The sequence below is a fragment of the Zalophus californianus genome, chromosome 10 (genome assembly GCF_009762305.2).
Source record: "Zalophus californianus isolate mZalCal1 chromosome 10, mZalCal1.pri.v2, whole genome shotgun sequence".
Taxonomy (NCBI): Eukaryota; Metazoa; Chordata; class Mammalia; order Carnivora; family Otariidae; genus Zalophus; species Zalophus californianus.
This window is the reverse complement of record NC_045604.1, coordinates 53,149,374-53,165,974: the sequence shown is the minus strand read 5'-3', so window position 1 is coordinate 53,165,974 and position 16,601 is coordinate 53,149,374. Positions and strand designations below refer to the sequence as shown.

Here is a 16,601-nt window from a genome sequence, read left to right as displayed (position 1 = left end):
CCCAGATTGTTCTTTTAATTCCTATCTTAACATCTTTACTTTGTTGTAGTAATTAATTTCCTGTTCAGATCTCTCCTAAAAATAAGCATATGGCTTAGTATGAGAGGTAAAAAGAGATTTGATCTCTTTTAATATGTATACTTAAGCGTAGGTGTTCTTTCTTGCTTTCCTCACCTGGCACAGGTCGAAGAGTCTGCAATGATGGGAGTAAGTGGCTATGTGGAGTATCTCCGAGAGCAAGAAGTATCTGAGCGGTGGTTCCGGTACAACCCCCGTCTCACCTGCATCTACTGCGCCAAATCTTTCAACCAGAAGGGGAGCCTGGACCGCCACATGCGCCTGCACATGGGGATCACGCCGTTCGTCTGCCGCATGTGTGGCAAGAAGTATACCCGGAAAGATCAGCTGGAGTATCACATCCGCAAGCACACAGGCAACAAACCCTTCCACTGTCATGTTTGTGGCAAAAGTTTCCCCTTCCAGGCCATCCTGAATCAGCACTTTCGCAAAAACCACCCTGGCTGCATACCCCTGGAGGGGCCTCACAGCATCTCCCCGGAAACAACTGTCACATCTCGAGGACAAGCTGAGGAAGAGTCACCTTCCCAAGAAGAGACAGTTGCTCCTGGGGAAACTGCCCAGGGCTCTGTGTCCACCACTGGGCCAGATTGAAACATCGAGGGGGAGGGGGCAGACCCTCTTCCCCTTTGGGCCGTCAGCAGCCGGCATCAGGGCCGTGGGCTGGTACTTAGATTTACAAAATGCCACATCACTAGAGCGGAAGATGCTCCCAAGATGTTGCCAAACTAGAGGATCAGCAACATACACAGAAGCACTAGAGGCTCTTCCCCTCCTCCTTCCCACCTCATACTTTGGAAAATAATCAAGCAAATCAACTTTCTAATTCAGGGATCAACAGCCTTGGTTTGTTAACTTTATAAGAAAAAAATTTTTTAACAAAACGATGATAAATGGTCATTTATCTACCAGTCATGTTTGAACACTGTACTTTGGTCCATATCATCCTGGTGGCTGTAATTGCCCAGATCTAAAAAACAGCGGGAGCCTTGGTCATCTGAACCAGCCAGCCACCAGAGAGAAGGAAGTAGTTGTGATGGTGACAGGGAGGAGGTATTTCTCCTCTTCCTTCCCTGCCAGAACATGCAGTTTCACATTTGAAGAAAAAAAAAAAAAAGTATCCTGGTGGTTCTTACTGTTTTGAAAGGTCAGACCTTATCTTTGCTCTGATTAGGCATCTGATGATACTTTGCCTGATTATTTCATGTAAGCCGCCATCTTGGAGCGGTGTTCTCGTGGGCAGCATCACCTGAAGCACTTTAGGCAACTGGAAGTGAAATGAGCAGCAGAGTGTTCGCAGTAGGTTCTGCTACATTTGGGGGCTTGAGTGTCCTATTGAGGAAGAGGGGAGCAGGGAAGGAAGTGGGATTTTTGTGCAAATTTCAAATGGCGCAGAGTACTGCAACTTCCTGGTTGGTGTTTTTATACCACAGTGCTTAATTATCTTTGGGTGTTAGGAAATGGCTCTAGTCCAGATGAATTAATGTGTTAGGCTGAGTACCAAAGTTTCATCCAGTCTCTCTGGCTCCTCCTTTCACGTAACAGCAATATTATACATCAAAAATGTCACTTTCCAGTGAAATGAGCCTGGACTGTATTTTTAAATCTACAGGTCTCCATATTTGATAACTTTTATATGAAGTTTTAAACACATTTTTTCTGCAGTATTGTGGTTGAAGAAATTCAACACTATGGTTCTTATTGCAACCACAATTCCATTTCCTTCTACATATGTGATAGTTTATATTTTCAAGCCAATAGAAGAACCTCACTAAATCCATGTCTCGCGTCTGCAAACCTAGTAATTCATAAACCCACCATCAGCAAATTGCTGGTGACTCCAAGAGCTTTGCTTTTTAATAATACACTACAGGGCATTCACCAGAAAACATCATGCACAATCATGTTGCAATAAATTGATCAAGGGATCAGTTTTGATCAGGTTTGGTTACTTAATCATTCCTAAGATTTTTAAAACTTCAAGGGACCTTTTTGGTAATTCTGGGAATTTCTGAGATTCTTAATCCAGCACTGAGAGTCAGAAAAAATTTACCAAACATGTAGAGTTTTAGATGCCCTGTCTCACATTCAGAGAATAGAGGAGGATTAGTAAGGGGTGCGGGCAAGGAGATGCTTACAGTACAAATAGAAAAGAGAACAATCCATAGCTTCTCCTAGTTGATCATTAATGTTTTAAGAGTTTTTAAATATGCAGTGGTTTAAGCAGTTATTTTGGTGCAGAAGCATAGATGATTGTAAAAGAGATCTGGGGCGGGGGCGGGGCTGGTCATGCCTGCACTGGTGAGCCATTTGTGAGAATGTTAGTAGCGTGCTCCCTTCCTGAGAATGCTTTGTGGTATGTGGAAAGGTGGGTAGGAAAGAATGGCATTTCTTTGATGATAGGAAGTTAGAGTGCAAAGAGTAACTTGTAAGCAATCTGCGAATTGTACATACCCATAAAGCTGCACCGTGTCACTGGAGAGTGGTTATTTTCTCTTCTGGAAAAATGTAGAAATGCGTCTTTTAATAGGAATGTAATGATGCTACCATTTGATAAGAGCCTACCCTTACACGGTCTGCCAAAGCTGTCTTGTCTTTCAGAGACATAGACTGGGGCACTCTCCTCTTTAGTTGGGCAACAGCACAATAGGGCCATCTTAGGGACCAGCTATGCTCTGTGGCCTAGAAGTGGATTTGAAATTAGACTCAAATCTTTAGGGAAACCTTTTTGTAGGTCATCCAGGCTGTCTGTGGACAGATTCATCACTGAATAGGCAGGAAGGTGAGAAGTACAGAATTTGCTGCTGTCTATGGAGCTTTTAAGCCTACCAAAAAAATGTTAAGTCCACCCTACTTGTGAGAAGTAGTATGCTGGAAAGTTCTTTATGCTTTGTTAGTTTCTTAGATTTTCCATGAGGAAATAGAGCTTTTTAAAACTATTACCAAATCGTAAAGGTGAAGTGCAGTAATCTCTGTCAAGAGAAACTCTGCAGCATCTGTCAGTCCTCTGGCCAGGATTAGCAACAAACCTCTTAAACGAAGTAGGAACTGTTGAGCAGATGTGGAAATGCTGTGAGTGTTTGGTGGGTCCCTCTCCCTTGTCATTCACTTGTCCTAGGTTATTCGCTGTATTGATACTGTGAATAGAGTGCTACCCGGTCTTCTGGGACCATAGCAGCACATTTGCTGGTTCTCGCCTCTTAATTGGCCTAGCCCAGAGCCATGAAATCCATGAACATACAAGCCAGGCTAGCTTTTAAACAAATTCAAGTTTCTGAAAGCAATTTCCATTTTAGCCACAAAAGCTTTTATTATTCTAAATAACTATCCAAGATTTTTATCCAGGTTCACTGTGACATTGTCCTAGTTCTTAGTTAACATCACTGTAGGGTCATGGAAGTTAGTAGTGTTCTGTCTACATTAATGAATAGTTGTATTGGTGTGTGCACAGAGGATACCTCTCTTAAGGATGTACTAAATGGACTTTAGCTAATGCTGAAAACTCATTACCAAATCTTAACTTGCACATGTCACCTTGTGAAGGGAACTGCATTAGCAATGAGAGCTAAATCATCATTAAGTACTTTAATGCCATGAAATAGCAAACACTGGGACCGTTTTCATTCATCGAGTGGCCCTTAATAGCAAAGGAGCTACCCAATATTCTCAACAAAAGAAGAGAGATGGCAGTATATTAATCTGTTTTCATTCTAAGAGGTACCTTTTATTCTCTCTGAACTCTGATACCAGTATATAAATATAGCATTGGCATGAACAGGAACACTGTACTTAGGCAGAAGGGCTCTTTCTAATGACTTGTTCTCTCTTTACTCAGAACCATATTTACCTCTGAACGAGTTGAGTTTTATTTTATGTAATTTGCCAACTACCCCCAAGCCATCATTATGCCAGACAGTTAAATCTAATCTTGAATAAGTAAAAATAAGTTTGTCCCTAAAGGATAAGGATTGGAAAAGAAGGGAGGTAGCAGTTGAGGAAAGTTTTCTTGTTATTTTGTTTTTTGGTATTTTTAAATGTTTCCAGTTCCCTCTATATCAGTGAAACAGAGTTTCCAAAGATGTTGTGACAATAGAAATAAACCATTCTCCTCCCACCTTCATAGTTGAAATCTGGCCTTGGTTGGAAGTGGTCTGAAGGAAGAGTATTGAATAATGAACTTCATCCTTAGCTGAGTAGTCTCTGATCAAGAAATAACTTTAAAAAATTTTAGCTGTTACTTGACACAAATTTCATTTCTTTTAACTAGTAAAAATTATATTTTGTTTGACTAGAAGATCTAATTTAAAGAAATAAAAACAACGGATAATGGAAAGGAAATTAAATTGAACAAAGACAGCAGTCTGCTTAATCCTAGTGGAAGGCATTTAATCAGGAAGGGGTTGGAATCCTGGAAGTTTTTCTCTCTTCAGATCCAACAGACAGGTGTTTGTTCGTTTTCTCTTCCTCAGATGCTCTCCTCTTTATCTACTTACTGGTTTAAGGCATAACAAAGAGGCCCTTATTGAACTTGTCTTTGAAAACGGGGGCTCTTTACCTTTGCCATTTCGGAAGGGTGCACAATATTGAAGTATTTTAGTTGCTGAGATTTAGAAAAGGGACACCAAGCTATTACGTCAGGTAAACTCCTGGGTTCAAGAGGATGCCCCTTAGCAAAGTATATCCCTAGAATTTATGAATTAGATAAGGGTTCAGCAGACTGCGGCCCCCAGGGCCCAATCCTGAGGCCATCTATTTGTGTTAAGATAGTGATGGTGGAATGGGGCCACACCTGTTCTTCAGGTGTTATTTCTACTGTGATGGCAAAGTGGAGTGCTTGTGACTCAGACCACATGGCCAGCAAAGCCTGAAAATGCACTGTTTGTCACCTGACAGAAAAGTTTGCTAACTCCAGAATTAGATTTGAAAGAATGACCCCCAAATTTGTCACTCCTGCCATTTTGTCTTTATAATAGTTTGGTTGAGGTTTTAAATTCATGTTGCCATGTATGCATCAGTTTCTTGAAAGAGCTTGCCATCTTTTTCTAGATCTTTGTCTCATAACCCTCTCTGTGTTCCTTCTTGATTCCCATTGCTTTAAAAGCATTTAGAATAGCCGTACGATCTGTCCTTGCCTTAAAGGTGCAGGTAGATTAAAGTTTAGGATAGTAGTTACGGATGTAAGAAAATAATTTAAAAAATAATTCCCGTGATAATAATGTAGGATTAAATGAGTACCATGTTTACATAAACTACTGTAAAAAATTAATGTTTTTATAAGTTTTGCCATTCCTCTGAGAACACTTGAACTGATTTGCATAATGATGGCAAGAATGAATTTTCCCATTAGTATTAAAAATTAACTTCTGTTATGAATAAGTGGTTTGATTCTTACCCAAAATACTGCTTTCTAGATTAGAAACCTCTACCCTTTCCCTGTACTACAAATCTAAATTTTCATTTCCTCAAACTCACTCTGTTCCATGTGCAGTAGTAAAAAGCCAAATCTTTTTCCCTTCCTTTATCTTTTTTTTCCCAATGAATGTTTTAAAACATAATGAAATCTCTGAGGACTTCAAATTCCTCTTAGACCCATCTTACAATTTCTGTTACTATCATTTTTCTAAATATATACTGACCCATTATTTATTTGCTCTCTGAATGTTCATTCTTACTGTTCAAATAGCTTATTTATGCCAGATGTGCAAAAAATGGAAAATGTTAGGATGATTATTAACAGAATTCCTTGCAAGAGGAGAATATAATTGTGCCCCATCTGGAAATCATGCATAGACTTCTGAGTTAAATTTATCAGGACAAAATGTTCTAGGCCATGCTGACACGATGCAATGAATTTGATTCATACTTTGTTGTCAGCTCAACCAACACATACCAAGTTCGGATGAGTGACCTAACCTCCAGTAAGGCACCTCTCTACTAGGCATTTTATTCTTAAAGTTCCTTTTTTCTAAGTTGGTTATTAGTAAGTTTTATATGATATGCCCTATGAATAATAGATGACCCTTACCTATAAAGTTCCAGAATATTTGCCTAGGTTAGAACTGCCTTGTCATAGCACACTTAGAGTAATACAGGGTTCTTGAGATTTTGGAGTGTTGCTTTTCTGAAAAATTTGGGATTCTGATTAATCTGAGATATAGAACTTGTGAAAGTGATTGAATTTAGAGAGCCGGATGGACCGTCTGCCTCCAGCGCCGTGTGAGGTCTAGGGAATAGTTGTCATTTCTATGCGAATGCGTTGAAAACAATGTTGTTTGCCCAGCATTATGATTTCTTTGATAATTACCAGTCTTATGTTTTGCCGCCTTTGCTTTCTAGAGTCTGTTTCTCTGTTTTCAGTCTTCTCATTTTTAGGTAGGCTTTTCCCAAGACCAGTCTTTTTACTTTGCAGTAAGTAGGTGTTTCTTGCTCAGGACAGGCCAAAGTTGGATATTATGAGTCCCTTCAAACACCTGACTTAGTTACATTCCAAAGGATGTAATTACTGACAGCAACAGTGGTATTAAAACTCGGAGGATATCTGCACAGACTCTCCAGTTTTCTTGTATAGGCAGACTACCGTATCCCTCAACTGCGAGGAACAGCAATGACTTAAAAGGCAGTTATTACTTGAAATGTATAGTGTCTTCACAGAGTATATACGTGAATAAATGTCTTCTCTCACATCTTCCCCATTATCTATATAACAAGTACTTCCCATCTTAACACAGTTAAGAGGGGCTGGCTCACTCAAATAGTGGAAGCTTTAAGCAACAGAGCTAAGGTATAAAGGCAGAACAATTCATGAAAAATAAAACTCTTCTAATGCTTGCTTCTTTCATGTCCACTGGTAAGTCCTGTTGAGGAGACTAGAATTCACCATCCAGTTAAGGGAGATAGATGTGCAGCATCTTACATGGACAACAGCACAATTTAATATACTGTGAATCTTAGAATTTGCATTAATCCATGATGCCAAAAGTCAGAGTTTCTCGTGGGAAAATGTTTCCTATTCTGTGAAATCACTTATCTTAAGTGATAAGTAGCATACAGGAGAATCTGTTCCATAAAGTAAATATTAAGTACTTTTTGGTACCTGACCGTATGCTTGGAACTTATATAACAAAATTGATTTTAGACATAGTTTAGATGTGGCTTCCTATACTTGAGAGTCCTGAATCCACTTGGTTGGAGTCTGGATGTACGCTTTTTAAAAGCCTGCACTTTTCACCTCAGAGATCAAAGAGAAGGGGACAGAATTAACTGTCCTAAATGCTTTAGTGGCATAATTGCAGTTAATCCTCAGAATAATCCTGTGAGTTAATAACAGTAGAACTAAAAATGGTTGAGAGTTTTTTTGAATGCTTACTATGTGCCAGGCACGGATCCATGTGTTTCACATTGGTTAACTCACCTAATCCTTACAGCAGTCCCGTCTGGGTAGACACTGTTACTCTCCTCACTTTAGAGAGGCAGAAATAGAAATTGAGGCACAGAAAGGTTGACCCAGGCAGTCTGACACTAGAGTTGACACTCTACTAGACTATGTTGCCTTTAAGAAGCGTAATTATATCACATTTTATAGGTGAAGAAACTGAGGAGCCCAGGGTTACACAGTGAATAAATTGCAGACCCAGTATTTTCCAATCTGATTCCAAAGCCCAGACTCTCTCCACTACATCATATTGACTCTGTTTACTTATAAAGAGTTGGGGTGACCTGGAATAAAGAATAGCCAGTAACAGTACTGCTTTCAGTGGATTTTTAACTCAAGAAAGCATGATTGGAAGATTTCTTCAAAAGATAGTGTCTCTGAGCAGATGTTGAATGGTGAATATTTTCTGGAGGTATTGCCCATTGATTCAGGAGTCGCCCACTTGATAGATCTAACTGTGACTCAGTTCAGGTTACCACCAAGGCAAAAATTGAAAGATAGCATTCTTGTATATCTAGCTTTGTAACAAACTGCCCTAAACTATAGTGACCTAAAACAATTTTATATATCTTGTGATGTTGTGAATCAGAAATAAAGGCTCCTCTAGGCAATTCTCTTGTTCCCTGTGATGATGACTGAGGTCACCTGGTTGTATTCAGCAGGTGGTTGGACTGGTCTGGAGTGTCCGCGCTGATCTCACGTGCCTGACACCTTGCGGGAGGGCTAGAAGACTTGGGGCTCAGCAGGTCTCCTCTCCCCCTCTGGAGTCTCAGGGACTTCCCATGTGGTCTCTGCGTCGGGGCAGTCAGACTTATTAAATGGCAGCTCAGGCCTCTAAGAAGCTGGGCAGATGGTGCCAGGCCTCCAAGGCCAGGCTCAGAACTATCATAGAGTCACCCCCATACGCTGTTGGTCAGAGAAGTCACTGGTCAGCCCAGACTCAAGGGGAGAGGAAATACCACTTGATGGCATGTATGTCAAGGATTTGGGACTACTTTAATCTGTCGTAGGTAGCATTAGGTTATTGACTTCTCTGGACTTTTCTGTGTTCATTCATTTTGGATTAGTTGTTTGTGCCATAGAAACCACTTACGATGTCTACCGTGGGTCAGTCAAGGAGCTAGAAGGAGAATGAGACACACACCCCGAAAAGGTTTCATTAGCTACCTACCCACTGAGTTTCATTTATCTTATAGCAAAATTTCCATTTCATTTTTCTTTTGTTCCAAGTTCCAAGTTGTGAGCATTTGCTGGTTTTGTTTTTTTTTCCTGTGAAGCTACAGTAACTGTACATACTGAGCCAGAAATACCCCAGAGGGAGTAAAAAGCTTGCTGTTACAGAAATTTATCTGTTAGAGATGTCAACTGTATTTAAGTTTACAAATAGGCAAAAACTCCTGTGGTATGGAAAATTCAAATGGCTACTAAATCTCTTTCAACGGGAGTTTCTATTGCGTGACTACATGGATCATATTCTTGAGATAGTTGAAAGCTTCGCCTGCATACCCTAGTCCCACCTTAACTGACACCACACCACCTCAGGCGCAGTTCTGTGCTACAAGATGAATAAGTTCATCCCATTTTTTATCACCTTTCATATGGGAAAATTCATTGCTCAATTTAATATGTTGTTAATCCTTTAAAATCAGCAGTTGATGGGGCACCTGGGTGGCTCAGTCATTAAGCGTCTGCCTTCAGCTCAGGTCATGATCCCAGGGTCCTGGGATCAAGCCCCACATCGGGCTCCCTGCTCAGCGGGGAGCCTGCTTCTCCCTCTGCCACTCCCCCTGCTTGTGTTCCCTCTCTCGCTGTCTCTCTCTCTGTCAAATAAATAAAAATCTTTTTTAAAAAAATAAATAAAATTAGCAGTTGCTGTCAACCTGTCATCTAAAGTAACAGATCACTGAACTGTGAGGATTTCTGTCAGATTTAGGGTGCTTTATTTAAACTCCTGCTGGCTGATACTGTTAGACTATTGCTGTGACAGAAGAATTATGGGCAGAGAATAAATTCTGCTCTAAAAATGATCACCCCCAGACCAATATGCTTTGTAAGAGAAGAAAGATTTGGGATTATCTATTCATGCCATGGGCAGTGGGTTCCTGGAGAATTAGCTGTGAGGGCTTCTTGCTGGTCATCCCGTGAAGAGGTCTCTCTTTCTTAGGTCAGGCCTCAGGAATTGCAGACACAGGAAAGGGAGGGTACTCAGTGCTGAAGGCTTAATATAGGGCTCTACAAAATGCTAGGAAGGGAAAAAGACTTTGGCATTTGTAGTTGGATAGCCAGGGATGAAATGTTTGAGGCATTTAGGCATCAAGATTAGATTTTATCATATAAGGATTGGGGCAAATTTCAATGAATAAAAACAAACGAGCCTTAACATTTTCTTTTTGATCCACATTTCCACTCTGATGGACCTCAAAGTCTGCTTTTTGTGACAGAGAAGACTTTGAAAATATATTCCCAGGGAATGAAAAATCTTACGGTCATCTATGGAGAAGTCTCACGTTCTGTATGGGATAGCTCTTTGGGCCCTCCTCTAGGTTCTCTGTGGCGCTTAAGTTTGAAATCCTCTGCTGGTGGCATGAGAATGAAGTACTGTGGTCTTGATTTGCAGAAGAGAACAGAGTCAGAAGAAAGGGAACCTGTAGATTGAGAACACAGTGAGTCTTTCTAGCATTTTAGGCAGGTCACTGTGCCCTGCGGGAATAGAAATTCCTTAGGGTTCAGATTTCTGCTCTTAGCTACGTCTTAAAGCAGATGTTCGTGACATATTTGAAGATGATCTCCTGAGTTTCCTATAAAGAAATAGAGTCCTCACTATAGTGGTTGTCTAAGAACCACTGCAAAAACAGAATTACAACACAGGGAACAAAGCTTAAAATGTGTTTCCTCTGGAAGCCGAGATGCTCAAGTGGGGGTCACTGAGAGTGTGGCTGAATTCTATGTCTAGAACCGCTATCAGTCAGATAGCAGAGATATTTAGGATTTATATGGTATTTCTAATATTTTTACAAAAATGATATTAAATCATGTAACTTGAAGTTTTAAAAAATTAGCCTGTTTTCTTTTTGGAAAACTGGCCCAATAAAAATAACACTAATATAACTCAATTGTATATGCATGTGCATTGAACACAGAGTGGTATACTAAAGATAGTTCATGCAAATAACTTTTGTGGGAAGTTTGGCTATTTTCATAATATCTTTTTTCATAAATGTTTATAAATATATTTACTCATCCATTATGACCTTGGTAGCATTAGAAGCATTTGTTAGCTGTATCATTGATTCTAAAAAATCAAATTCTTGGCATAGTAGGCTATGAGAGCTTTTTGTTGCTTTGTATTTTGGCTAAGAAAATTATTTCTTGCACTTTCTATTTATAAAGATGTTATAACACATTGCACCCACTTAGTGTAGCTGTTGTTTAGAGACAAAAAAAAATGTAGGTGTTAAAGTGAAATGTATGTTTAAAAAGCCTGGCATAAGGAGGGACCTCAAAATAACAAACTTGGCTTGCATCTACCTGAGAAGGGCTGGGGTTTCATATCAAATTTAGAGTGAAAGGAGCTGTTGGGGTGGGTGTGCTGTTGCTGCAAGTTGCAATTTTATCGCGAGTTGCCAGCGATGTCTGTGTGATTTTATGTGTGTGTGTGTGTGTGAGAAAAAGGTGTCTGATGAAGGCAGATAAGTCAATGTAGAATAGTCTACCTCCCATTAAAGACTGAGCATATTCCAAGATTGCCCTGTAGCCCTTTGGGCAGGAAGCTGCATTCCTCAGCCACTGTCCACCTCGTCCTCTTTTGTACTCACTTCAGCTCCTCTACCTCTGAGCACTTGGCTGAAGAAAGAGTGTGCTTTTTGTAGCAAGCGAAGGAAAGCCAGACACACAGTCTAGAGGTTGCAGTATCTCCTGGTCACGTGCAGATGTTGGTACTTACCTCTGGTGTCGAAATCCAACAGTGTCAGAATGCTTTGGTTTAGTGCTTTTATCTGCTGGCTTCTATTTGGCAAGAGTAGCCAGTGCATGTGGAATCTTCCTGGTTTTTTTTTTAAAGACGCACCAAACTCCTTTTAATGAAATATGAAAATTTTGTTTGAGTCCTGAGCTGCTTTTTTGTTCATTGCCATTTGCAGTCCATTACTGGGGGACCAGATGACTAACGGTGGTATTTTCCCAGTGATGAGCCTTCTGCCAGTATCCTGACACAGAGGGATGAATGCCATGGGTTTTTAGATGACTTGTTTTGCTTTTAGTCACTCCAGAGAGACATTCCTGTTAATGCCTCTGCTGTTGTAGTAGTCAAGATGACCTCACTTGAATGTTGCGGGTGTCAGGAAATTGAGTTTCAGTAATACCCTGCCACGAGGCACACCACCTAATCTTTACATTCGGTTGTGATGCTCAGCTTACTGTTTGGGCTGCTCGTACACCGAGCCATATCAGGTTACCTACATTTTGAACACGTGTTCTGGCTTAAGAAGGACTCTCGACCCTATCATAGATCTCCTGTGGTGCTTTCCACCTTTTCATTCTAAGGCACTGGCTGCTTGTAACGTGCAAACCGGGATTCTCGGGTTAGGAGTGAGAATGAGAGAGTGATCTAGTCTCAGATGTTTACAGGTTGGCCTCTGTGTTTAGGTACTAGCTGATCAGTATTTGCTGTCCTGGTGACTGGGAAGGGCAAATGATGATACAGTGTGAAATTCCAATTAATGAGACAGGCATTACTCCTAGGAGGCCACTGATCTAAGTCACCTCTGCCTGAGTACAGCGTGAGTCCTGGAGGGAGCTGAGGCAGGAAATCATGTGAGTCTACTCACCACAGCTGTTGGTTCTCTTCCTTTCTTTTCTGTGTGTGTGTGTTTATTAAAGCACAGGGGAAGAGCTGCCCAGCTATTGTTATTCTAACTGTAGAATAATTGTCATTTTATAAGCCATGCTAATATCCTAGACTCAGGAATTAACTCCTGCTTAGGAAACTTCTTCCCTCTGGCTTATCTTTTTGTGCCAAGTCTGTTCTAGGCCTGTCCCCAGGTGTTTTGCTATAACACATACTTAAATGCAGACTTACCTAAATCCGAAATTTACTGTTGGCAGTGTGACCTGTTACAGCCAAAGTGATTTATTTAAAAAACAAAAAGGTGAGAAATGCCTAGGCCTGTCTTTGGGGCGCATAGTAAATCTGTGGATCTGAGAGTAAGCATGGAGTCCTACCCTTCTTCCCTCTGGCCTAAGTGAACACTGGCCTGAATGCTTTTTATTACAGAGCCAGTTGACCTAAGCCAGGAGTTTTCCATCTTGGCTGCACATTAGAATCACGTGGGACGTGTAAGAAATGACTGTTGCCTGGGGCCCCTGCCGGACCCTGATGTTGAATTGGTGTGCTGTGCAGCTTGGGCTTTAAAAGCCCCGCAGCTGATTCTAGTGGGCAGCCAAGGTTGAGAATCACTGGCCAGGTAATCTTGAGTGGCCTGCAGCAGGATAACCTCAGTCTAGTTCTTTTTGTGTCATAAGATATCTTTATTGCTAGCCCAGCATGGCTCTGAGTTTAAAAGTGGGCCAAGGCTCAGGTGGTAAAATGGATCATCCATTTGTCCTCAAAGTAATTCTGGAGAGAGATGTTACCATCCATCCAGTTTCGTCTCTATACCAAATACAAGGTGTGCATAAGTAAGCAAAACAGATTTTCAAAGTCTGGTCTCTAGAATCCTCTTTGCGTACATGATTTGAGTGGAGATTTCTCAACTCTGCTAGTAGCTAAAATAGAGCACTTGAACTTACTAAAAGGGCCAAGCCCACCCCATCTAGGATGATTTCTATTTGTAAAATAAGCATTATTAAAGTTAATGGAAAAAGAGAAGGATCCTTCCTGGGGGTGATGGTGATACATTTGATTATTTGTCTCTTAGCCTGTCTTCTAAGTGGGATTTCAATGTAAAGTGACTTTCACTTTTCCTTGGGGTTTTTTTGTTTGTTTTTTGGAGTTTTTTGTGTTTGCTTTGTGAATGAAATGCACTAGCTAAGGCTTAAATGTTTCTGAATTTTACATGAAATGTGAAATGAGTCATTTTAGTATCTTTATTCCAGGATGTCAGAGACCTAACCTGGTAATTCCTAAGTGAGGTTCCCTATCTTTCTCCCCATCCCAGGTAGTAAAAATGCCTGCCCTGCCCGTGGCAACTCGCACACGGTAATGGGAAGGGGAGAACTGTTTGATTACCTTACGAGTGAGACACCAACCCCCCAACCCCATTCAAACTGACTAGCTACCAAGTGATTTCTCGTTCCTGATAGAAATTTTTGTTTAAGAGCAAGTTCAGATATAGCAGTCTCTTTCTGAGAGAATTCTGGGCACCATAGAAATTTTCATTCATATATTGCCTACAATAATTGATACTTTAAATTTCAAATAGGTCACGGTGTGTTCAAGAAGAAAAATCGGTTAGATGGAAAGATTGGCTAGTGCAGAGGACTGAATTAGCATCAGGCCTTGACATTTCATTAAAATAACCTGGAGGCCTGGCTCTTTACATTGCATGTAATGCTGCAATGTCTTTTAGAGAAAATGCCTCCTATGCCTTAGAAAATTTATGAAGGCTTCTCAATATGGGGTGGAATAGAAAAACAGTAGCCTTTGGGACTTGCATGCATCCAGAGAGTAACGCGTTAGGGTGTCATACTGAAGAGGGTTGTGGAGTACTGTGAACCATTGTTGAACTTTATGCAAATCACACTGCACTGGATTTTATGATTCCTGGGGGGCGGGGGGGGGAGTAGACAAGGAGGATGGGTCAGTAATGGTACAAAATATATAAACTTGTTCTATATTTTAAGCAAGGAATGAAACAAATGCCCTACAGGAATTCTCTGTCAGAACTGTGAAGTTCAGTCAAGTTGTCTGCCCTACTGGATTGGCTTGCTGATTCCTCTTCAACTTCTAAGGAGTCCTTTAGGAAACAGCTACACAAATGCTAGTCTGATCACAGTTTCACCACCCTCCCCCTACTCAACAAAAGAAAAACATTCCCAAACTAGAGAAATGTGTTCTCTCTCAGTCCATTACTTTTTTATCTGCTCTGGTCTGTGTTCACAGTTTTAGCCCGTTGCGTTATTTTGTGATCTAATGGCAGAACTTGAAGAGATCTGCCAATTCAGTAAGGAACCAATGGCCTCTCCTTTAAGGAATCTTAAAACCAGAACTCTCCATCTTTGGCATGTTAGCCTAAGTGAGTAAAGGGAGAAGTACATTTGGAAGAGCACTTAGATTTCCTGGCTCCTCGTCATTCAGGGTTGGGACTCACTCACGCTCTGCCCCTGGGAGGAGAAGAGAAGGCTGAGGGTTTAAAGATAGAAAAATCAAGGTAGCTGAAATGTGGTTTCCTTCAGATGGACATGGTCTGAAAGAAATCTGTCCACCTGTTCTCTATGGTGCTTATATGGTGGGTGACAACTGTCCCCCATCTACCTGTCCCTGGCACTGTGCCTTCCCACTGGTCACTGTGAAAAGCAGATCACACTGGACTCAGAGGCCAGAACCCAGGACCATTTCCCCCCTTCTCATCTTGAGCCCATCACTTCTTCATACAGCTAATAATGTAGCATTTACTTCTCTTTGGAAAACTCTTGGGTTTGTCCCCCAAGAAATAGTAAAGCATTTCAAGGAAAATAGTCAGAAAATAAGGTCCTGGTGGTAGCTATCAAATAGAGATTATAGGACAATTTCTCTTCCCCTCAGCTGATACCATTAGCAAGAATCAACATGCCCCCCCCTTCCTGTGTTTTTAAAGGCTACCGTAATATTTGTAAGCGACAAACTTAACATTTTTTCACAACTTGCTAATCAAAGATTCATATTAAAACAGACAATCAATTTCTAAAATGTTATCCCTGAAAGGGAATGAGGTAGAGTTTTAAACTATAAGAACCTACCAGTCTGTTTTTTCCCTTTGAAAAAACAAACATTTGAGGTTTGTGTCTTTCATCTGAAGCTATTACACCATTAATAAAGATGCCTCCGAAAGGTCAGTGAGCCAGGTGAGCGCTCTTCCACCTCTGAGGGTGCTGGCCTGGGTTCATGCATCTTATTTCCTTAGAGAATATCTGTTTTTATTACGACCTTAATTATAAATACCTATATATAGGAATAGGATTTTCTCACCCCACCCTCTTTTAATCATTATCACTTAAGTGTAAACCGCACCTCCCCTCACCCCCCTTTTACTGAACAAATGCACTTTAATTCCTAAGGAGAGTGGCTGTTCCTGGCCCTGAAAGCCAGATTACTTCAGGAGGAGAGGTGAGGAGGGAGAACTCCTGCCAGACCCTGTGAAATTAACCAAATTCCTTAATGTCAACACAAATCCTACCCATTTTTAAGCTGTCCCCACCCCTTGCCAAAGGGAAAAAAAGAAACAACCAAAAATGAAGACATTTAAAATGCCTACCCTGATTGCAGAAGTTTCCCTGGGGACAATACCCAATATTAAGTTATTTGCTCAGCTACCAAATTGTCAGAAACTTCTAGGTGGTTTTGTGGGAGGCTGAGATTTCTTTAAGGAAAAAGGTGAAAATATAAAGGCTATAAGATACGATTCTGATTTGTGTCATTTCTAAATATTAGATTTGTTCTCTCCCTTAATTTGACAGGTGTTCTCAGTCTCTCCTCCTGTAGATTCTGTCCTTCCCCTGATGACAAGCCAATAGTCCTTGGTGGGGTTGCATGTCTCCTAGAGCCCCAGAAGCCCTGTCGTGTCGGGGGAGGGGGGAGGGCAGGAGGGCGGGCCGAGACTGGGGTTGGGGGGAGGGAGAGTCAGAAAAAGAGTGAAGATATGGGTTTATATAAACATATTTAAAGCAGTTTAGCAAAAGCTTTCTCGTTGAACAGCTTTAAGAACAATGTGAATGAAATCTTAGCAACTTGGTTAGTAATTTGAAAAGTCTATTAATGTATACTTGAAATTCTGTTTGTATAAAAATACATTTTCCTCTTTATTTTAACACTGTGTAAAAGAACATTATGCATGTGAGTGGTTTGAGAATTAAATGGTTTAATACTCAGATTTGACTGTCTGGTTTTTCTGTTTAT

The 16,601-nt window shown here is 40.8% G+C and overlaps 1 protein-coding gene across 2 annotated transcripts in view; it reads left to right on the top strand.

Moving 5' to 3' along the window:
• ZBTB37 (zinc finger and BTB domain containing 37) overlaps positions 1-16,601 on the top strand; it is a 26,890-nt gene extending 10,289 nt beyond the window's left edge. For both annotated transcript variants that reach the window (XM_027613395.2, XM_027613394.2), the window contains exon 4: positions 184-16,601. In XM_027613395.2, coding sequence (XP_027469196.1) covers positions 184-672 — 489 coding nt within the window. In that variant the 3' untranslated portion in view covers positions 673-16,601. The remainder of the gene's footprint in view (positions 1-183) is intronic.